We start from the raw sequence: 24945 nt of genomic DNA on the forward strand, positions 1-24945 counted from the left end.
CGAATCTGACGCAGTGTTTGAGGAACATGTGCCGGTATCTGACGCAGTGTTTGAGGAACATGCGCCTGTATATGACGCAGTGTTTGAGGAACATGCGCCTGTATCTGACGCAGTGTTTGAGGAACATGTGCCCTTATCTGATGCAGTGTTTGAGGTACATGCGCCCGTACCTGATGCAGTGTCTGAGGAACATATGCAGAATCTGATGCAGTGTTTGAGGAACATGCGCCCGTATCTGACGCAGTGTTTGAGGAACATGCGCCCCTATCTGACGCAGTGTTTGAGGAACATGTGCCCGTATCTGACGCAGTGTTGGAGGAACATGCGCCTGTATCTGACGCAGTGTTTGAGGAACATGCGCCCGTATCTGACGCAGTGTTTGAGGAACATGCGCCCGTATCTGACGCAGTGTTTGAGGAACATGCGCCCATATCTGACGCAGTGTTTGAGGAACATGTGCCCGTATCTGACGCAGTGTTGGAGGAACATGCGCCTGTATCTGACGCAGTGTTTGAGGAACATGCGCCCGTATCTGACGCAGTGTTTGAGGAACATGCGCTCGTATCTGACGCAGTGTTTGAGGAACATGCGCCCGTATCTGACGCAGTGTTTGAGGAACATGTGCCCGTATCTGACGCAGTGTTTGAGGAACATGCGCCTGTATCTGACGCAGTGTTTGAGGAACATGCACCGGTATCTGATGCAGTGTTTGAGGTACATGCGCCCGTATCTGACGCAGTGTTTGAGGAACATGCGCCCGTACCTGATGCAGTGTCTGAGGAACATATGCAGAATCTGATGCAGTGTTTGAGGAACATGCGCCCGTATCTGATGCAGTATCTGAGGAACATGCGCCTGTATCTGATGCAGTGTCTGAGGAACATGCGCCTGTATCTGATGCAGTGATTGAGGAACATATGCAGAATCTGACGCAGTGTTTGAGGAACATGCGCCCGTACCTGATGCAGTGTCTGAGGAACATATGCAGAATCTGACGCAGTGTTTGAGGAACATGCGCCCGTATCTGATGCAGTATCTGAGGAACATGCGCCCTTATCTGATGCAGTGTCTGATGAACACATGCATAATCTGATGCAGTGTTTGAGGAACGTGCGACCGTATCTGATGCAGTGTTTGAGGAACATATGCAGTATCTGATGCAGTGTTTGAGGAACATGCGACCGTATCTGATGCATTGTCAAAGGAACATGCGCCTGTATCTGACGCAGTATCTGAGGAACACGCGCCCGTATCTGACGAAGTGTCGGAGGAATATGCGCCCGTATCTGATGCAGTGTTTGAGGAACATATGCAGTATCTGACACAGTGTCGGAGGAACATGCGCCCGTACATGATGCATTGTTTGTGGAACATGCGTCCGTATCTGACGTAGTGTTTGAGGAACATATGCAGTACCTGATGCAGTGTTTCAGGAATATACGCCGGTATCTGATGCAGTGTCTAAGGAACATGCGCCCGTATCTGACGCAGTGTTCGAGGAACATGCGCCCGTACCTGATGCAGTGTCTGAGGAACATATGCAGAATCTGACGCAGTGTTTGAGGAACATGCGCCCGTATCTGACGCAGTGTTTGAGGAACATGCGCCCGTATCTGACGCAGTGTTTGAGGAACATGCGCCCGTATCTGACGCAGTGTTTGAGGAACATGTGCCTGTATCTGACGTAGTGTTTGAGGAACATGCGCTTGTATCTGATGCAGTGTTTGAGGAACATGCGCCCGTATCTGACGCAGTGTTTGAGGAACATGCGCCCGTATCTGACGCAGTGTTTGAGGAACATGTGCCCGTATCTGACGCAGTGTTGGAGGAACATGCGCCTGTATCTGACGCAGTGTTTGAGGAACATGCGCCCGTATCTGACGCAGTGTTTGAGGAACATGCGCCCGTATCTGACGCAGTGTTTGAGGAACATGCGCCTGGATCTGACGCAGTGTTTGAGGAACATGCGCCTGTATCTGATGCAGTGTTTGAGGTACATGAGCCCGTATCTGACGCAGTGTTTGAGGAACATGCGCCTGTATCTGATGCAGTGTTTGAGGAACATGCGCCCTTATCTGATGCAGTGTTTGAGGTACATGCGCCCGTACCTGATGCAGTGTCTGAGGAACATGCGCCCTTATCTGATGCAGTGTCAGAGGAACATATGCATAATCTGATGCAGTGTTTGAGGAACGTGCGACCGTATCTGATGCAGTGTTTGAGGAACATGCGCCCGTATCTGATGCAGTGTTTGAGGAACATGCGACCGTATCTGATGCAGTATCTGAGGAACATGCGCCCTTATCTGATGCAGTGTCTGATGAACATATGCATAATCTGATGCAGTGTTTGAGGAACGTGCGACCGTATCTGATGCAGTGTTTGAGGAACATGCGCCCGTATCTGATGCAGTGTTTGAGGAACATGCGACCGTATCTGATGCAGTGTCAGAGGAACATGCGCCCGTATCTGATGCAGTGTCGGAGGAACATACGCCCGTATCTGACGCAGTGTTTGAGGAACATGCGCCCGTATCTGATGCAGTATCTGAGGAACATGCGCCCTTATCTGATGCAGTGTCTGATGAACATATGCATAATCTGATGCAGTGTTTGAGGAACGTGCGACCGTATCTGATGCAGTGTTTGAGGAACATGCGCCCGTATCTGATGCAGTGTTTGAGGAACATGCGACCGTATCTGATGCAGTATCTGAGGAACATGCGCCCTTATCTGATGCAGTGTCTGATGAACATATGCATAATCTGATGCAGTGTTTGAGGAACGTGCGACCGTATCTGATGCAGTGTTTGAGGAACATGCGCCCGTATCTGATGCAGTGTTTGAGGAACATGCGACCGTATCTGATGCAGTGTCAGAGGAACATGCGCCCGTATCTGATGCAGTGTCGGAGGAACATACGCCCGTATCTGACGCAGTGTTTGAGGAACATGCGCCCGTATCTGATGCAGTATCTGAGGAACATGCGCCCTTATCTGATGCAGTGTCTGATGAACATATGCATAATCTGATGCAGTGTTTGAGGAACGTGCGACCGTATCTGATGCAGTGTTTGAGGAACATGCGACCGTATCTGATGCAGTGTTTGAGGAACATGCGACCGTATCTGATGCAGTGTTTGAGGAACATGCGCCCGTATCTGATGCAGTGTCAGAGGAACATGCGCCCGTATCTGATGCAGTGTCGGAGGAACATACGCCCGTATCTGACGCAGTGTTTGAGGAACATGCGCCCTTATCTGATGCAGTGTCTGATGAACATATGCATAATCTGATGCAGTGTTTGAGGAACGTGCGACCGTATCTGATGCAGTGTTTGAGGAACATGCGCCCGTATCTGATGCAGTGTCTGAGGAACATGCACCACTATCTGATGCAGTGTCGGAGGAATATGCGCCCGTATGTGATGCAGATTCTGAAGACCTGACTCAGTGCTAAAGCACCCAGGGGATACTTCAAGAAAATTGACCAGCCAATGTGTCCAGACTCAGCGAGAGAGGAATATAATGATTGTAACAAGGTCAGCCAGGTGGACCTCATACAATATGAGTTTCCTGATTGGGGTTGTTACTCTGGTCCAATCACAGAACCCTGCTGACAGACAAAAAGAGTAGTATCAGATATCCTGACCCACTGAGAGCTGCCTCTGAGGGAGCTGGATCCCCCTGTGTAAATAAAGGGTGACGTGGTGACAGGATACCAGCCTCTGTGGAGTTATTTCAGTATTGTTGGGATTACAGACATATGGCTGCATGGTGATCCGATTTGGTAAATGAATATCCAGCGGTTTTCAATTTTTAGAAAGGACAGTTAAAAATGAAAAGGAAATGGGGTAGCATTGCTGATTAAAAGAACAAAATATAACACAGGAACAGGCCCTTTGGTTACCAAGACTGAGTCAATGCATAATACCTTTCTAAACTAAAAACCTTTTGCCTCTGTGATGTCCTGTCCACCTATTCCTGCCTATTTGTGTATCTGTCAAGATGCCTCTTAACCTTTGTTATTGTATCATCCTCCATAACACCTTCTGGCAGCACATTTCAGACACTTACCACCTTCTGCGTAAAAAAGTGACCTCTCACACCTCCTTTAAACTTACCCATTTTACTTTAAACCTATGTCCCCTAGTAATTGGCATTTCTCCCCTGGGACAAAGACTCTGACTGTCCATTTTAGCCATCTATCTCTTAATTTTGTAAAGTTTTATCATATCCCTGCTCATCTTTTGACATACAAGTGAATACAAACCAAATTTGTCTCATCTCTCTTGATAGCTAATATTCTCCAAACCAGGCAACATTCTGGTCAACTATTTTTGTTCCTTTTCCAGAGTCTCCACATCTTTCTGTTGGTGTGGTGACCAGAGCAGGACACAATATTCAAAACATGGCCTAACTAAAGTTCTCTACGGCTGCAACATAACTTGCCAATTTTTACTCTCTATGCCCCGACCAATGGAGGCAAGCATGCCATATACCTTATCCACTTGTATTGCCACTTTCAGGGAACTGTGGGCCTGTATGCTTGGATTCTTTTGTGTGTCAATACTATTAAAGGTTCTTCCATTTACTGTATAATTCCCTCCTGCATTAGATTTCCCAAAAGGCATGTGCCATTTCTCTGCTCAAGTCTCTAGCCTATTTATATCCTGTCGTATTTGTAGTGGGCTAGTGCAGGTTAGGTGGGCTTGGATCAGCGCAACATCGAGGGCCAAAGGGCCTGTACTGCGCTGTATTCTTCTATGTTCTATGTTCTATGTATCCTCTGGCAATCTTCCTCACTTTCCGTAATTCTCTCAATCTTTGTCTCGTCTGCAAATTTATTAGTCAGGCCACCTACATTCTCCTTCAAATCATTATATATTAGAAACAACAGGGGTCCCAGCACTGATCCCTCACGGATCACCGCTGGTCATTGATCTCCAATCAGAAAGAGTATTCTTCCCCCACTACTCCCTGTCTCCTATGACCAAGTCAGTTTCTTACCCAATAGACAATAGGTGCAGGAGTAGGCCATTCTGCCCTTCAAGCCTGCACCACCATTCATTATCATCATGGCTAATCACCCATCTTACCAACTCCAGATCCCATGTGACTTCACCATTTGTATCAGGCTGTTATGAGGGACCTTGTCAAAGGCTTTTCCTAAATCTATATTGACAATATCTATTAGCTTGTCCTCATCAATCATCTTTAACATTTCCTCCAAAACTTCAATCAAGCTTGTGAAACATGACCTTCTTCACACAAAGCCATGCTACATGGTGGCTCAGTGGTTAGCACTGCTACCTCACAGCGCCAGGGACTTGGGTTCAATTCCTACCTTAGACAAGTGTCTGTGTGGAGTTTGTACATTCTTCCCGTGTCTGCGTGGGTTTGCTCCGGTTTCCTCCTACAATCCAAAATGTGCAGGTCAGGTGAATTGGCCATGCTAAATTGCCCGTAGTGTTAGGTGCGTTAGTCAGAGAGAATATAGGTCTGGGTGGGTTATCCTTTGGAAGGTTGGTGTGGACTTGTTGGGCTGAAGGGCCTGTTTCCACACTGTAGGGAATCTAATCTACCTATTGCTGATAAATCCATATTTTTCCAAATGTGGGTCAATCCTACCCCTAAGAATCTTCTCCAATAATTTCCCTACCGCTGATGTAAGGCCTAATCCCTCTAGTTTCCTAGATTAATCCTGTTGCCCTTCTGAAACAAAGACAATGTTGGCTATTCCACAGTTCTCTGGGACCTCTCCTGTGATGAAAGAGGATACAAAAATTTCATACAAGACCCCAGTAATTTCCTCACCTGCCTCCATTGGCATTCTGGGATAGATCCCATCAGGCGCTACAGTACAGAAACAGACCCTTTGGTTCAACCAGTCCATGCCAAACATAATCCCAAACTATACCAGATAATGGTCCTAGCCCATCCCTCCAAATCTTCCCTATTCGTGTCCTAATGCAAATGTCTTTTAAACATTGTATTGTGCCCACATCCACCACTCTTCAAAGCTCCCAACACCACCTCTTTTTTTTATATTGGCATGACCAAGAATATCAACATAGCCTGCCCACAGCTCACCATCTCTTTTGTAAATACTGTTGCAGAGTTGGATAGAGTACTAATATATTAGGAGATATGAAGTTAGAATTTGGTGTTTATAAAGTGATGGGGGAAAGCATTGTGTGGTTCCTTTAAAAGATGGTGTTTTTTCTGTGCTTAGACATTAAACTATATGTCTGTGAGCAGCAGCTTGGAGGATTGCAAATGCTCAGAGAGCCTGAACTGAAATATTTGTATTGAAAGGCCAAACAATTAGCAGGCCAAGCAACAAGTTTTATCAAGACAACAGCTTTTGAATTCAGCCAATCAATTTGAACCATGCATTTAGATACCAAAAACCCATTAAATTTAAATCTGATGGTTTTGACAACATAGAGCCAATGGTAAGTAAGAAATATTGTTATGTCATCATGGGTATAAAAAAAGGGGAAGTTGGACAGAGACCTCAGAGCTAACAGGTCTCAGCTCTCAAGAGAAATTGGTTCTCACAGTCAACTATGTATTAGAGAAATCACCACCCACATAATAACAGTGAAACGAGGTCATATTCCTGTCAGAAAGGTCGATGGAGAAGCCACAGCACATTCCGAAGGTGTGTAACCTGGCTGTAATTTTGAGAGACTAAATTCTACTTTTTTTGTTCATGAGTGGGACTTTTATTCATTGGAACAGCATACCATTAGAATCTTGTTTTATTCAGGAATATTTAGGAGCTAGAAGGGTTTTATTCAGTTTGTTAATAGATTAGTTGTTTTGTTCGCTGTTAGAGTTAGGTAAGTAAATTGTTACTTGTTGATTTTGAAGTGAGTGTCAGGGAATTATTTTATTTAACCACTAGACGTTGCCAAAAAGCAGGTTACATCATTTTTCTAACTCTTTTTACAGATTATAGGGTGAGGTGCTCTTCTTTGGGTTTTCGGTTTTAGTTCCCAAGGGTGGGTCAACCTCCGCTTTATAACAATACTGATGCAAAGTATTTGTCAAGGACCTCACCCATTTCCTCTGTCTCCATGCATAAATTCCTTCTTTTATCCTTGTGTGGACCTACCCTTTCTTTAGCTACCCTCTTGCTCCTTACATATGTTTAAAACACCTTGAGATTTTTCTTATTCTTAATTGCCAAAGGTATTTCAAGGCTCCTTTTAGCCTTCCTAATTTCTTCTTTGAGGGGTCAGTCTGTCTTCACTTTCCTAAACTTTACAGATGCCTAAGCTTTCAATACTCTTGGGATCCAACATTCCTGAGCTTGACATCCTTATCCATCATTTTCACAGGAAAATGCTGATCTTGATCTCCAAATAACTGGCAGTTAATATTCCCACATTCTAGATGTGGATTTACCCTCAAACAGCTGCCTCTAATCTATATCAGTTTGAGTGAACTGAGAGTTGATTTTAAAAAAAATTCACTCATGGAATGAGTATGTTGCTGGCTAGGCCAGTATTTATTGACCATCCCAGAGAGCAGTTCACAGCCATAGAGTCATAGAGATGTGCAGCATGGAAACAAACCCTTCAGTCCAACTTATCCATGCCGACCAGATATCCCGATCTAATCTAGTCCCGTTTGCCAGCGCATGGCCATATCCCTCCAAACCCTTCCTATTCATATATCCATCCAGATGCCTTTTAAATGTTGCAATTGTACCAGCCTCCACCACTTCCTATGGCAGCTCATTCCACACATGTACCATCCTCTGTGTGAAAATGTTGCCCCTTAGGTCTCTTTTAAATCTTTCCCCTCTCACTCTAACCCTATACCCTTTAGTTCTGGACTCCCTGACCCCAGGGAAAAGACTTTGTCTATTTATCCTAGCCATGTCCCTCATAATTTTGTAAACCGCTTTAAGGTCACCCCTCAACCTTCAACGCTTCAGGGAAAACAGCCCTAGCCTGTTCAGCCTCCCCCTATAGCTCAAACCCTCCAACCCTGGCAACAACCTTGTACATCTTTTCTGAACCCTTCCAAGTTTCACAACATCTTCCAATAAGAAGGAGACCAGAATTGCACCAGAATTCCAATAGTGGCCTCACCAATGTCCTGTACAGCACAACATGACCTCCCAACTCCTGTACTCAATGCTCTGACCAATAAAGGAAAGCATACCAAACGCCTTCTTCACTATCCTAACCTGCGACTCCACTTTCAAGGAGCTATGAACCTGCACTCCAAGGTCTCTTTGTTCAGCAACACTCCCTAGGACCTTACCATTAAGTGTGTAAGTCCTGCTAAGATTTGCTTTCCCAAAATGCAGTACCTCGCATTTATCTGAATTAAACTCCATCTGCCACTTCTCAACTCAATGGCCCATCTGATCAAGATCCTGTTGTAATCTGAGGTAACCCTCTTCACTGTCCACTACACCTCTAATTTTGGTGTCATCTGCAAACTTACTAACTGTATCTCTTATGCTCGCATCCAAATCATTTATGTAAATGACAAAAAGTAGAGGGCCCAGCATCGATCCTTGTGGCACTCCACTGGTCACAGGCCTCCAGTCTGAAAAACAACCCTCCACCACCACCCTCTGTCTTCTACCTTTGAACCAGCTCTGTGTCCAAATGGCTAGTTCTCCCTGTATTCCATGAGATCTAACCTTGCTAACCAGACTCCCATGGGGAACATTGTCGAACGCCTTACTGAAGCTCATATAGATCACATCTACCGCTCTGCCCTCATCAATCCTCTTTGTTACTTCCTCAAAAAACTCAATCAAGTTTGTGAGACACGATTTCCCATGCACAAAGCCATGTTGACTATCCCTAATCAGTCCTTGCCTTTCCAAATACATGTACATCATGTCCCTCAGGATTCCCTCCAACAACTTGTCCATCACCGAGGTCAGGCTCACCAGTCTATAGTTCCTTGGCTTGTCCTTACCACCCTTCTTAAATAATGGTACCACATTAGCCAACCTCCAGTCTTCTGGCACCTCACCTGTGACTATCGATGATACAAATATCTCAGCAAGAGGCCCATCAATCACTTCTCTAGCTTCCCACAGAGTTCTTGGGTACACCTGATCAGGTCCTGGGGATTTATCCACCCTTTATGCATTTCAAGACATCCAGCTCTTCTTCGTCTGTAATATGGACATTTTGCAAGATGTCACCATCTATTTCCCTACAGTCTATATTTTCCATATCCTTTTCCACAGTAAATACTGATGCAAAATACTCGTTTAGTATCTCCCCCATTTTCTGTGGTTTTTGCTGATCTTTGAGGGGCCCTATTCTCTCCCTCGTTACCCTTTTGTCCTTAATATATTTGTGAAAACCCTTTGGATTCTCCTTAACCCTATTTGCCAAAACTATCCCATGTCCCCTTTTTGCCCTCCTGATTTCCCTCTTAAGTATACTCCTACTTTCTTTATACTCTTCTCAGGATTCACTCGATCTATCCTGTCTATACCTGATATATGCTTCCTTCTTTTTCTTAACCAAACCCTCAATTTCTTTAGTCATCCAGCATTCCCTATACTTACCAGCCTTCCCTTTCACCCTGACAGGAATATCCTTTCTCTGGATTCTCGTTATCTCATTTCTGAAGTCTTCCCATTTTCCAGCTGTCCCTTTACCTGCAAACATCTGCCTCCAATCAGCTTTTGAAAGTTCTTGCCTAATACCATCAAAATTGGCCTTTCTCCAATTTAGAACTTCAACTTTTAGATCTGGTCTATTCTTTTCCATCACTATTTTAAATCTAATAGAATTATGTTCGCTGGTCCCAAAGTGCTCCCCCACTGACACCTCAGTCACCTGCCCTGCCTTATTACCCAAGAGTAGGTCAGGTTTTGCACCTTCTCTAGTAGGTACATCCACATACTGAATCAGAAAATTGTCTTGTACACACTTAAGAAATTCCTCTCCATCTAAACCCTTAACACTATGGCAGTCCCAGTCTATGTTTGGAGAGTTAAAATCCCCTACCATAACTACCCTATTATTCTTACAGATAGCTGAGGTCTCCTTACAAATTTGTTTCTCAATTTCCCTCTGACTATTAGGGGATCTATAATACAAACCTAATAAGGTGATCATCCCTTTCTTAGTTCTCATTTCCACCCAAATAACTTCCCTGGGTGTATTTCCAGGAAATTCCTCCCTCAGCACAGCTGTAATGCTATCCCTTATCAAAAATGCCACTCCCCCTCCTCTCTTGCCCCGCTTTCTATCCTTCCTGTAGCATTTGTATCCTGGAACATTAAGCAGCCAGTCCTGCCCATCCCTGAGCCATGTTTCTGTAATTGCTATAATATCCCAGTCCCATGTTCCTTACATGCCCTGAGTTCATCTGCCTTCCCTGTTCGGCCCCTTGCATTGAAATAAATGCAGTTTAATTTATTAGTCCCTCCTTGTCCCTGCCTGCCCTGGCTGCTGTGGTTCTGTTCGCCGAGCTGGAAGTTTTTGTTGCAAACGTTTCGTCCCCTGGCTAGGCGACATCATCAGTGCTTGGGAGCCTCCTGCGAAGCGCTTCTTTGATGTTTCCTCCGGTGTTTATAGTGGTCTGTCCCTGCCGCTTCCGGTTGTCAGTTTCAGCTGTCCGCTGTAGTGGTTGGTATATTGGGTCCAGGTCGATGTGTTTGTTGATGGAGTTTGTGGATGAATGCCATGCCTCTAGGAATTCCCTGGCTGTTCTCTGTCTGGCTTGCCCTATGATAATAGTGTTGTCCCAGTCGAATTCATGTTGCTTGTTGTCTGCGTGTGTGGCTACTAAGGATAGCTGGTCGTGTCGTTTCATGGCTAGTTGATGTTCATGTATGCGGATTGTTAGCTGTCTTCCTGTTTGTCCTATATAGTGTTTTGTGCAATCCTTGCATGGTATTTTGTACACTACATTGGTTTTGCTCATGTTGGGTATCGGGTCCTTCGTTCTGGTGAGTTGTTGTCTGAGCGTGACTGTTGGTTTGTGTGCCGTTATGAGTCCTAGGGGTCGCAGTAGTCTGGCAGTCAGTTCCGAGATGCTCCTGATGTATGGTAGTGTGGCTAGTCCTTTTGGTTGTGGTATGTCCTCGTTCCGTGGTCTTTCTCTTCGGCATCTGTTGATGAAGTTATGCGGATATCCGTTTTTGGCGAATACCTTGTATAGGTGTTCCTCTTCTTCTTTTTGCAGTTCTGGTGTACTGCAGTGTGTTGTGGCCCTTTTGAATAGTGTCCTGATGCAGCTTCGTTTGTGTGTGTTGGGGTGGTTACTTTCATAGTTCAGGACTTGGTCTGTGTGTGTGGCTTTCCTGTATACCCTTGTAGTGAATTCTCCGTCTGGTGTTCTCTGTACCATCACGTCTAGGAATGGGAGTTGGTGGTCCTTTTCTTCTTCTCTCGTGAATCGGATTCCTGTGAGTGTGGCATTGATGATCCGGTGTGTTTTCTCTATTTCCGTGTTTTACCAAACTACTGGACATACAGAACAGAACAGAAAACAGGACGCTGAAACTATCAACAAAGACAGGATACTTAAACTACTGGACTTGTGCCTCACAACACACTTCACATTCAACAACCAGATATACGAACAAATCAACGGAACACCCATGGGATCACCGATCTCGGGACTCATAGCAGAGGCAGTTATGCAAAGGTTAGAACAAACAGCCCTACCACAAATTCAACCCAAACTCTGGGTCAGATATGTCGATGACACGTTTGTAATCATTAAAAACACGGAAATAGAAAAATTGTATACATTGTATAGGTGTTCTTCTTCCTCTTTTTGCAGTTCTGGTGTGCTGCAGTGTGTTGTGGCCCTTTTGAATAGTGGCTTGATGCAACTTCTTTTGTGTGTGTTGGGGTGGTTGCTTTTGTAGTTGAATGTATTTGCCAAAAACGGATACACGCGCAATTTCATCAACAGATGCCTAAGGGAAAGACAACGGAACGAGGACATGCCACAACCAAAAGCACTAGCCACACTACATCAGGAGCATTTCCGAACTGACAGCCAGACTACTGCGACCCCTAAGACTCATAACAGCACAGAAACCAACAGCCACTCTCAGACAACAACTCACCAGGACAAAGGACCCGATACCCAGCATGAGCAAAACCAATGTAGTGTACAAAATCCCATGCAAGGATTGCACAAAACACTACATAGGACAAACAGGAAGACAGCTAACGATCCGCATCCATGAACATCAACTAGCCACGAAACGACACGACCAGCTATCCTTAGGAGCCACACACGCAGACGACAAGCAACATGAGTTTGACTGGGACAACACTACTATTATAGGACAAGCCAAACAGAGAACAGCCAGGGAATTCCTAGAGGCATGGCACTTATCCACAGATTCAATCAATAAGCACATCGACCTGGACCCAATATACCGGCCACTGCAGCGGACAGCTGGAACTGACAACCGGAAGCGGCAGATACAAATCACTATAAATGCCGGAGGAAACATCATAGAAGCGCTTCACAGGAGGCTCCCAAGCACTGAGGATGTCACCTAGACAGGGGACGAAACGTCTGCAACACAAATTCCCAGCTCGGCGAACAGAACCACAACAATGAGTCTCCTTTCATTCGGCTTATCAGTATTGTTTAAAAAAAGTCTCTGGACACAATATATAAATTGTTCACTCCCAATGCCCTTTGTATTGTTTGAAACCCAGTTGATATTGGAATAATTACTTGGTGAATCTCCTTTGCATCCCCTCCAGTGTAATCACATCCTTCTTATTGTGTGGTAACCAGAACTGCATACAGTCTCCAGCTGTGGCATTACCGGACCTCCCTGCTCCTTTAGCAAGAGTATTCCTTTTTTACTACTCTGTTAACATGACCTGCCACCTTCAGAAATTTGTGGACAAACACCATAAGATCCCTCTGTTCCTCTGAGTTTCCTAGGGTCCTGCTATTCATCCAGTACTCCTTTGTGTTGTTCCTTTTTCAAAAGTGCATCATCTGGAATTCCCTTCCTAAGGGACATTTTGGGTCTACCTACATCATATGGACTGCAGTGGTTCAAGATGGTAGCTCACCCCCCGACCTTCTCAAAGATAATTAGGAGCGGGTAATAAAATGTCAGCCCAGCCAGTGACATCTACGTCCCATGACTAAATAAAGGAATACCCAAACTTATCAGGATTAAATTCCATTTTTAAAAGTTTATTCATTTGTGGGTTATGGGTGCCCCTAATTGCCCCTTGTGAAGGTGGTGGTTAGCTGCCTTCTAGAACTGCTGCAGTACTCCTGCTTTGGGTTGACCCACTATAGTCCATGTGCTGTGGCTTAACCCACAATGCCCTTAGGGAGGGAATTCCAAGATTTTGACCCAATGACAATGAAGGAATGGCGATGTATTTCCAAGAAAGGATGGGGAGTGGTTTGGAGCGGAACTTGCAGAGGGTGGTGCTCCCATGTATCTGCTGAGCTTGTCTTTTAGATGGAAGTGGTTGTGGGTTTGAAAGGCGCTGTCTCAGGATCTTTGGTGAATTTCTGCAGTGAACCTTGTAGATGGTACACACTGCTGTTACTGAGCATCGGTGGTGGAGGGAGAGGATGTTTTTGGGTGTAGTGCCAATCAAGAGGACTGCTTTATCCTTGATGGTGTCAACCTTCTTGAGTGTTGTTGGAGCTGCGCCCATCCAGAGAAGTGGGGACTATTCCATCACACTCCTGACTTGTGCCTTGGGGATGGTGGAAGGGCTTTGGTGAGTCAGCTCGTGAGTTACTTGCCGCAGTATTTCCAGCCTCTGACCTGCTTTTATGTGGTGTGTCCAGTTGAGTTTCTGATAAATGATAATCCCCAAGATGTTGGTAGTGGGGGATTCATTGAATGTAAGGGGCAATGGTTAGATTGCCTTTTATTGAAGATTGAATTGAACTGAATTGAATTTATTGTCCCGTGTACTGAAGCTCAGTGAAAAGCTTTGTCTTGCGAGCAACAGGCAGATCACAGAGTTAAATTGCATAGATAGTAACTAATAAGTAAACAGTGGCAAAAACAAAAACACAGGTACGGGCAAACAATTTGTGAGTCCATTCAGTATTCTAACAACACTAGGGTAGAAACTGTTGTGAAACCGGCTGGTGCGTGTGTTCAGGCTTCTGTACCTTCTCCCCGATGGTAGAGGTTGTAGAAAAACATTGCCAGGGTGGGATGGATCTTTGACAATGCTGGCGGCCTTTCCCTGACAGTGGGCCTGGTAGATGGATTCTGTAGATGGGAGGTTGGCCTTTGTGATTGTCTGGGCCGAGTTCACCACTCTCTGTAACCGTCTTTGATCTTGAATGGTACAGTTACCATACCGGGTAGTGATACACCCAGACAGAATGCTCTCAATGGCAGACCTATAAGAGTTGGCGAGGGTATTCACCGTCATGCCAAATTTCCTCAGCTGCCTGAGAAAGAAGAGACATTGTTAGGCTTTTGGAACTAGTGCATCTGTATGAAGAATCCAAGAAAGCTTGTTGTGGGTGACCACTCCCAGGAACTTGACACTCTCCACTCATTCCACCTCTGTGCTGTTAATGTGTTGGGGGAGGGGGCATGAGTAACATCCCGCCGAAAGTTAATAATGAGTTCTTTGGTTTTGCTGGCATTGAGAGCTAGGTTGTTCTCAGCGCACCATTTTTCCAGGTCTTCCGCATGTAGTCTGCTAGGAGATGGTCATAGCCTGGCATTTGTGTGGCATGAATGTTATTTGCCACTTGTCAGCCCATGCCTGCATATTGTTCAGATCTTGCTGCATTGAACATGGACTGCTTCAGTACCTGAGGAGTTGCGAATGGTCTTGTACATTGCGCAATCATCGATGAACATCCCCATTTCTGGTCTTAGATAGAGGGAAGGTCATTGATGAAACAGCTAAAGGTAGTTGGGCCTTGGACAGTCCCCTGAGGAACTCCTGCAGAAATGTCCTGGAGCTGAGATGACTGACCTCCAACAACCACAACCATCTTCCTACATGTCAGGTATGACTCTAACCACCGGAGAGTTTGTCCTGATGCCCATTAATTCCAGTTTTGCCAGGGCTCTGTCAAACACAGCCTTGATGTCAAAGGCTGTCCCTCTCTCCTCCCCTCTGGGATTCAGCTCTTTTCTCCATGTTTGACCCAAGGCTGTAATGAGGTCAGGAGCTGAGTGACCCTGGGGGAACCCAAACTGGGGGTCACTGAGCAGGTTATTGCTGAGCTGGTGCTTGATAGCCCTGTTGATGATGATACCTTCCATCACTTGGTAATTGGATTTGTCCTGCATTTTATGTTCAAGACATACCTGGGAAAATGTCCACATTTGTCAGGTAGCTGCTACTATTTGCACTGTACTGGAACAGCTTGGCCAGAGGAATGGCAAGTCTTCAGTACTATTGGCGGAATGTTGTCAGAGCCCACAGCCTTTGCAGTACCCAGTGTCTGCTACCATTTCTTGAAATCATATGGAGTGAATTGAATTGGCTGAAGACTGGTTCCTGTGATGCTGGGGCCCACTGGAGGAGGCTGAGATGGATCATCCACTCAGCACTTCTGACAGAAGATTGCTGCGAATACTTCAACCCTATCTTTGACATTGATGTGCTGGGCTCTTCCATCATTGAGGATGGGGATATTTGTGGAAGCTCCTCCTCCAGTGAATTATTTCATTGTCTGCAGATATGTTTGCTCTAGACACAACTGGTATCCTAGAGAGACAACACATCACTAATCTATTTTTCATATTGCCGAATTAGCTATTTCTTTATTTTATTCAGTTATATATGTGCCTTTGTTTCTGGGTGTTTTATTCACCTTCCCAATAGGGGCTATTATATCTTTTAGGAATAGAATAAATCTTAGTCACATTGTTTTTATTCAAGATATAGGCATCACTGGCTGATCAGCATTTATTGCCTGTAATCAGATACCCATAAAATAGCCAGAGTCTTCTTCTGTTCTGAAATAGAACAATTCCTGAAGGCTGAAAAAATTAGAAAAGCAAAAAAGAGCTACTTTCTTCCCTTTTTCCCCAATCCCTTTAATCATCCAACTCCTTGTACTCTGGAACTTGCCTCACGAGTGGGTATTGTGAGTCTATCTCTAGCACAAGCACAGGTGCTCCAGGAAGGGAGTACACCACCATCTTCCAAAGGGCAAACGAGGGATGGGCAATAAATCTGGCCCAGCCAGTGAAGTCTCACATTGTGTGAGTGAATAAAAAATCTCTCCTGTCAGTCTCACTAAACTATTAAGTTGTAGCAAGTGGCATAGTTTTATGCGCTTCTGACACAAAAGGCCTATTTGACCTAATTACAGAGGAACCAGTTTCATCCATTTCTTTAAGTAGCGAGGCCCAACTGCTCGTCCAGTGGAGACCTTGTTAGAACCCAACGTAAGCAGGGAATTAATGAATTTAACTCAGAGACTTTAAATAAAATAGACTATGCAAAAAAGATTAAGATTTTCGTATCCACAAACTGCTCACATTCAGCTTCATATATTTCCTCTCTGTTATTACTTTCTCATATTCAATAAACAACACCTGCTTTCAATTAATACAGACTGTCCAACCAAGTTTGACCAGATTTGTAGTTACCTGCTGTCATACCTTCTTACACAATTCTGTCATATTTTGTTTATAATGTTTCTGATAATTACCCTCAGATATTTAATTTTATTTAAGATGTCTTCTGCATGTAAGTTAATCTAAAATATTATATATTATTATGTGAAGAAGGGTGTTCTGGCTATGGAGGGGGTGCAAAAAATGTTTACAAACTGATTCCTGGGAATGACAGGACTGATGTATGAAGAGAAACTGGATCAGTTCAGTTACAGTCAATGGGGTTTAGAAGACTATAGGAAGACCATATGATGGGAAGGATGTGGAGGCTTTGGAGAGGGTGCTGAAGAGGTTTCCCAGAATGGTGCCTGGGTATCAGTGTATGAGCTACAAGGAGAGGTTGGACAATCTGGGACTGTTTTTGTTGGAGCATTTGTGGCTGAGGGCAACCTGATGTAAGTATATAAAATTATGAGAGGCATAGATAAGGTAGATAGTTGGAATTCTTCTCCCAAGGTGGAAATATCAAATACCAGGGGACAGGGATTTAATGTGAGAAGGAGAAAATTTAAAGGAGATGTGCGAGGCAAGTTTTCTACATCGAGGGTAGTAGATGTCTGGAAGACACTGCCAGGGCAGGTGGTAGAAGCAAATACAAAGCAATGTTAAAAAGACACTTAGGCAGACTCATGAACAGGGAGGGAATAGAGGGAGATGAGCCATTTGTTGGCAGAAGGGATTAATTTAGAATGATGTCATGGTCAGCACAGACATATGAGGAGCTGAGGGGCCCATTCCTGAGCTGTACTACAGTCACAGAGTCCTACAGCACAGAAACAGGCCCTTTCATCTAAACTGGTCCATACTGACCAAAATGTCCATCCTCGCTAACCCCATTTCCCTGCACTTGGCCCATATCCTTCTAAACCTTCCCTATCCATGTATTTGTCCAAATGCCTTTTAAATATTGTTAATGTACCCACATCAACCACTTCTGTTGGCAGCTCATTCCAACTCCATAACGCCCTCTGTGTAAAAACGTTGCCCCTCAGGTTCCCTTTTACTTTTTTCACTCTAACCTTAAACTGATGCTCGGTAATCCTTAATTTCCCAACCCTGGGAAAAAGACTGAGCGCATTCACCCTATCCATGCCTCTCATGAACTTATATATTTCTATAAAATGTCCCCTCAGTCTCCTACGCTCGAAAGAAAAAGTCCTAGTTTGTTCAACTTCTCCCTATAACTCAGACCCTTGAGTGCCATCTAGACAGGCAGCATCAGGAGGGGCAGGCAGGAGGCTGGAGGAACACAGCAAGGCAGGCAGCATCAGGAGGGACAGGCAGGAGGCTGGGGGAACACAGCAAGGCAGGCAGCATCAGGAGGGACAGGCAGGAGGCTGGGGGAACATAGCAAGGCAGGCAGCATCAGGAGGGACAGGCAGGAGGCTGGAGGAACACAGCAAGGCAGGCAGCATCAGGAGGGACAGGCAGGAGGCTGGGGGAACACAGCAAGGCAGGCAGCAATCAGGACATGTAGACGTTGACATTTTGGGTGTAACCCTTCTTCAGAACATCCTTGTAAATTTCTTCTGTACTCTTTCCAGTTTAATAACATCCTTCCTGTAGCAGGGTGACCAAAACTGAGAACAATACTCCAATTGCGGCCTCACCAGCGTCCTGTATAACTGCAACATAACTTCCCAACTTCTATACTCAATGCTCTGACTGATGAAGGCCAGTGCGCCAAAACTCTCCTTCACTGTCCTGTCAACCTGTGACTCCACTTTCAGAGAACCATGGTCCTGAACTCCACGGTCCCTCTGTTCCACATCACTCCTTAAGGCCCTACCATTCACCATGAAACTTCTACCTTGATTTGACTTTCTGAAATGCAAGACCTCACACATATCTATATTAAACTCCATTTGCCATTTCTCAGCCCACTTCCACAGCTGACCTAGGTCTTGCTGCAATTCCTGATAACCTTCCTCACTGTCCATGATACCACCTATTTTAGTGTCATCAGCAAACCTACTAATCATGCCTTGTACATTCCCATCCAAATCATTGATATAGATAACAAACAGCAATGGGCCCAGCACCGACCTCTGACGCACTCCACTAGTCACAGGCTCCAGTCCGATGAGCATCCTTCCACTATTACCCTCTGCTTCCTACCATCAATTTTGTATCCATTCTGTGTTCTAATGTGGGGCATCTCATTGAAACCTATAAAAGTCTAACAGGATTAGACAGGATTGATGCAGGAAGTATGTTCCTGATGACCAGGGAGTCCAGAACCAGGGATCACACTTTAAGGGGACTAGGTATGCCATTTCGGACTGAGATGAGGAGAAATTCATTCACCCAGATGTGGTACGCCTATGGAATCCTCAGTCACAGAAACGTTTGAGGCCAAAACGCTGTATGTTTTCAAGAGGAGTTAGATATAAGTTTGAAGGCTAAAGGGATCAAAGGATATAGGAGAAAGCAGGAAGAGGGTACAGAATTGGATGATCAGCTACAATCATTTTGAATGATAGAATAGACTTGAAGGGCTGAATGGCCTACTCCTGCTTCTGTTTTATATGTGGCTCTGTACTGGTTATGCTGCTATATACTGGTTATGTTGCTATATACTGGTTATGCTGCTATATACTGGTTATGTTGCTATATACTGGTTATGCTGCTATATACTGGTTATACTGCTATATACTGGTTATGTTGCTATATACTGGTTATACTGCTATATACTGGTTATGCTGCTATATACTGGTTATGTTACCATATACTGGTTATGTTGCTATATACTGGTTATGCTGCTATATACTGGTTATGTTGCTATATACTGGTTATGCTGCTATATACTGGTTATACTGCTATATACTGGTTATGTTGCTATGTACTGGTTATGTTGCGATATACTGGTTATGCTGCTATATACTGGTTATGTTGCTATATACTGGTTATGCTGCTATATACTGGTTATGTTACTATATACTGGTTATGTTGCTATATACTGGTTATGTTACTATATACTGGTTATACTGCTATATACTGGTTATGCTGCTATATACTGGTTATACTGCTATATACTGGTTATGTTGCTATATACTGGTTATGCTGCTATATACTGGTTATGTTACTATATACTGGTTATGTTACTATATACTGGTTATACTGCTATATACTGGTTATGTTGCTATATACTGGTTATGTTGCTATATACTGGTTATACTGCTATATACTGGTTATGTTGCGAGATACTGGTTATGCTGCTATATACTGGTTATACTGCTATATACTGGTTATGCTGCTATATACTGGTTATGTTGCTATATACTGGTTATGCTGCTATATACTGGTTATGTTGCTATATACTGGTTATGTTACTATATACTGGTTATGTTGCTATATACTGGTTATGCTGCTATATACTGGTTATACTGCTATATACTGGTTATGTTGCTATATACTGGTTATGCTGCTATATACTGGTTATGTTACTATATACTGGTTATGCTGCTATATACTGGTTATACTGCTACATACTGGTTATGCTGCTATATACTGGTTATGTTACTATATACTGGTTATGTTGCTATATACTGGTTATGCTGCTATATACTGGTTATGTTGCTATATACTGGTTATGTTACTATATTCTGGTTATGTTGCTATATACTGGTTATGTTACTATATACTGGTTATGTTACTATATACTGGTTATACTGCTATATACTGGTTATGTTGCTATATACTGGTTATGCTGCTATATACTGGTTATGTTGCAATATACTGGTTATACTGCTATATACGGGTTATGTTGCTATATACTGGTTATGCTGCTATATACTGGTTATGCTGCTATATACTGGTTATGTTGCTATATACTGTTATGCTGCTATATACTGGTTATGCTGCTATATACTGGTTATGTTGCTATATACTGGTTATGTTGCTATATACTGGTTATGCTGCTATATACTGGTTATACTGCTATATACTGGTTATGTTGCTATATACTGGTTATGCTGCTATATAGTGGTTATGCTGCTATATACTGGTTATGTTGCTATATACTGGTTATGCTGCTATATACTGGTTATGTTGCTATATACTGGTTATGTTACTATATACTGGTTATGCTGCTATATACTGGTTATACTGCTATATACTGGTTATGTTGCTATATACTGGTTATGCTGCTATATAGTGGTTATGCTGCTATATACTGGTTATGTTGCTATATACTGGTTATGCTGCTATATACTGGTTATGTTGCTATATACTGGTTATGTTGCTATATACTGGTTATGCTGCTATATACTGGTTATACTGCTATATACTGGTTATGTTGCTATATACTGGTTATGCTGCTATATAGTGGTTATGCTGCTATATACTGGTTATGTTGCTATATACTGGTTATGTTGCTATATACTGGTTATGCTGCTATATACTGGTTATACTGCTATATACTGGTTATGTTGCTATATACTGGTTATGCTGCTATATAGTGGTTATGCTGCTATATACTGGTTATGTTGCTATATACTGGTTATGCTGCTATATACTGGTTATGTTGCTATATACTGGTTATGTTACTATATACTGGTTATGCTGCTATATACTGGTTATACTGCTACATACTGGTTATGCTGCTATATACTGGTTATGTTACTATATACTGGTTATGATGCTATATACTGGTTATGCTGCTATATACTGGTTATGTTGCTATATACTGGTTATGTTACTATATTCTGGTTATGTTGCTATATACTGGTTATGTTACTATATACTGGTTATGTTACTATATACTGGTTATACTGCTATATACTGGTTATGTTGCTATATACTGGTTATGCTGCTATATACTGGTTATGCTGCTATATACTGGTTATGTTGCTATATACTGGTTATACTGCTATATACGGGTTATGTTGCTATATACTGGTTATGCTGCTATATACTGGTTATGTTGCTATATACTGGTTATGTTGCTATATACTGGTTATGTTACTATATACTGGTTATGCTGCTATATACTGGTTATGTTGCTATATACTGGTTATACTGCTATATACTGGTTATGTTGCTATATACTGGTTATGCTGCTATATACTGGTTATGTTGCTATATACTGGTTATGCTGCTATATACTGGTTATGTTGCTATATACTGGTTATGCTGCTATATACTGGTTATGTTGCTATATACTGTTATGCTGCTATATACTGGTTATGCTGCTATATACTGGTTATGTTGCTATATACTGGTTATGCTGCTATATACTGGTTATGTTGCTATATACTGGTTGTGCTGCTATATACTGGTTATACTGCTATATACTGGTTATGTTGCTATATACTGGTTATGCTGCTATATACTGGTTATGTTGCTATATACTGGTTATGTTACTATATACTGGTTATGTTGCTATATACTGGTTATGTTACTATATACTGGTTATACTGCTATATACTGGTTATGTTACTATATACTGGTTATACTGCTATATACTGGTTATGTTGCTATATACTGGTTATGCTGCTATATACTGGTTATGTTGCTATATACTGGTTATACTGCTATATACTGGTTATGTTGCTATATACTGGTTATGCTGCTATATACTGGTTATGCTGCTATATACTGGTTATGTTACTATATACTGGTTATGCTGCTATATACTGGTTATGTTGCTATATACTGGTTATGCTGCTATATACTGGTTATGTTACTATATACTGGTTATGCTGCTATATACTGGTTATGTTGCTATATACTGGTTATGCTGCTATATACTGGTTATACTGCTATATACTGGTTATGCTGCTATATACTGGTTATGTTGCTATATACTGGTTATGCTGCTATATACTGGTTATGTTGCTATATACTGGTTATGCTGCCATATACTGGTTATACTGCTATATACTGGTTATGCTGCTATATACTGGTTATGTTGCTATATACTGGTTATGTTACTATATACTGGTTATGTTGCTATATACTGGTTATGTTGCTATATACTGGTTATGTTACTATATACTGGTTATACTGCAATATACTGGTTATGTTGCAATATACTGGTTATGTTGCTATATACTGGTTATGTTACTATATACTGGTTATACTGCTATATACTGGTTATGTTGCTATATACTGGTTATGCTGCTATATACTGGTTATGTTACTATATACTGGTTATACTGCTATATACTGGTTATGTTGCTATATACTGGTTATGCTGCTATATACTGGTTATGTTGCTATATACTGGTTATGTTGCTATATACTGGTTATACTGCTATATACTGGTTATGTTGCTATTTACTGGTTATGCTGCTATATACTGGTTATGTTGCTATATACTGGTTATGCTGCTATATACTGGTTATGTTGCTATATACTGGTTATACTGCTATATACTGGTTATGTTGCTATATACTGGTTATGCTGCTATATACTGGTTATGTTGCTATATACTGGTTATTTTACTATATACTGGTTATGCTGCTATATACTGGTTATGTTGCTATATACTGGTTATGTTGCTATATACTGGTTATACTGCTATATACTGGTTATGTTGCTATATACTGGTTATGCTGCTATATACTGGTTATACTGCTATATACTGGTTATGCTGCTATATACTGGTTATGTTGCTATATACTGGTTATGTTGCTATATACTGGTTATGCTGCTATATACTGGTTATACTGCTATATACTGGTTATGCTGCTATATACTGGTTATGTTGCTATATACTGGTTATGTTTCTATATACTGGTAATGTTGCTATATACTGGTTATACTGCTATATACTGGTTATGTTGCTATATACTGGTTATGCTGCTATATACTGGTTATGTTGCTATATACTGGTTATGCTGCTATATACTGGTTATACTGCTATATACTGGTTATGTTGCTATGTACTGGTTATGTTGCTAAAGACTGGTTATGCTGCTATATACTGGTTATGTTGCTATATACTGGTTATGTTACTATATACTGGTTATGTTGCTATATACTGGTTATACTGCTATATACTGGTTATGTTACTATATACTGGTTATACTGCTATATACTGGTTATGCTGCTATATACTGGTTATACTGCTATATACTGGTTATGTTGCTATATACTGGTTATGTTGCTATATACTGGTTATGCTGCTATATACTGGTTATGTTGCTATATACTGGTTATGCTGCTATATACTGGTTATGTTACTATATACTGGTTATGCTGCTATATACTGGTTATGTTGCTATATACTGGTTATGCTGCTATATACTGGTTATACTGCTATATACTGGTTATGTTACTATATACTGGTTATGCTGCTATATACTGGTTATGTTGCTATATACTGGTTATGTTGCTATATACTGGTTATACTGCTATATACTGGTTATGCTGCTATATACTGGTTATGTTACTATATACTGGTTATGCTGCTATATACTGGTTATGTTGCTATATACTGGTTATGTTGCTATATACTGGTTATGCTGCTATATACTGGTTATGTTGCTATATACTGGTTATGTTACTATATACTGGTTATGCTGCTATATACTGGTTATGTTGCTATATACTGGTTATGCTGCTATATACTGGATATGTTGCTTTATACTGGTTATACTGCTATATACTGGTTATGTTGCTATATACTGGTTATGCTGCTATATACTGGTTATGTTGCTATATACTGGTTATGCTGCTATATACTGGTTATACTGCTATATACTGGTTATGTTGCTATACACTGGTTATGTTGCTATATACTGGTTATGCTGCTATATACTGGTTATGTTGCTATATACTGGTTATACTGCTATATACTGGTTATGTTGCTATATACTGGTTATACTGCTATATACTGGTTATACTGCTATATACTGGTTATGTTGCTATATACTGGTTATGCTGCTATATACTGGTTATACTGCTATATACTGGTTATGTTGCTATATACTGGTTATGCTGCTATATACTGGTTATGTTGCTATATACTGGTTATACTGCTATATACTGGTTATACTGCTATATACTGGTTATGTTGCGATATACTGGTTATGCTGCTATATACTGGTTATACTGCTATATACTGGTTATGTTGCTCTGTACTGGTTATGCTGCTATATACTGGTTATGTTGCTATATACTGGTTATGTTACTATATACTGGTTATGTTGCTATATACTGGTTATACCGCTATATACTGGTTATGCTGCTATATACTGGTTATGTTGCTATATACTGGTTATGTTACTATATACTGGTTATGTTGCTATATACTGGTTATGTTACTATATACTGGTTATACTGCTATATACTGGTTATGTTGCTATATACTGGTTATGCTGCTA

General features: G+C 42.1%; 1 protein-coding gene across 1 annotated transcript in view; it reads left to right on the forward strand.

Annotated features, from left to right (window-relative positions):
- The first annotated feature begins 2063 nt into the window (after positions 1–2063).
- The window catches only part of LOC148142209 (cytochrome P450 2J1-like), a 192196-nt gene continuing 169314 nt past the window's right edge, over positions 2064–24945 (forward strand). Inside the window, exons 1-2 of the mRNA XM_087976985.1 lie at positions 2064–2151; positions 2249–2358. Coding sequence (XP_087833111.1) covers positions 2064–2151; positions 2249–2358 — 198 coding nt within the window. The remainder of the gene's footprint in view (positions 2152–2248; positions 2359–24945) is intronic.

This window comes from Chiloscyllium plagiosum, unplaced genomic scaffold, assembly GCF_037043375.1.
Source record: "Chiloscyllium plagiosum isolate Xiang-an unplaced genomic scaffold, Cpla_swu_hap1 HiC_scaffold_30, whole genome shotgun sequence".
In the NCBI taxonomy this organism is placed as follows: domain Eukaryota; kingdom Metazoa; phylum Chordata; class Chondrichthyes; order Orectolobiformes; family Hemiscylliidae; genus Chiloscyllium; species Chiloscyllium plagiosum.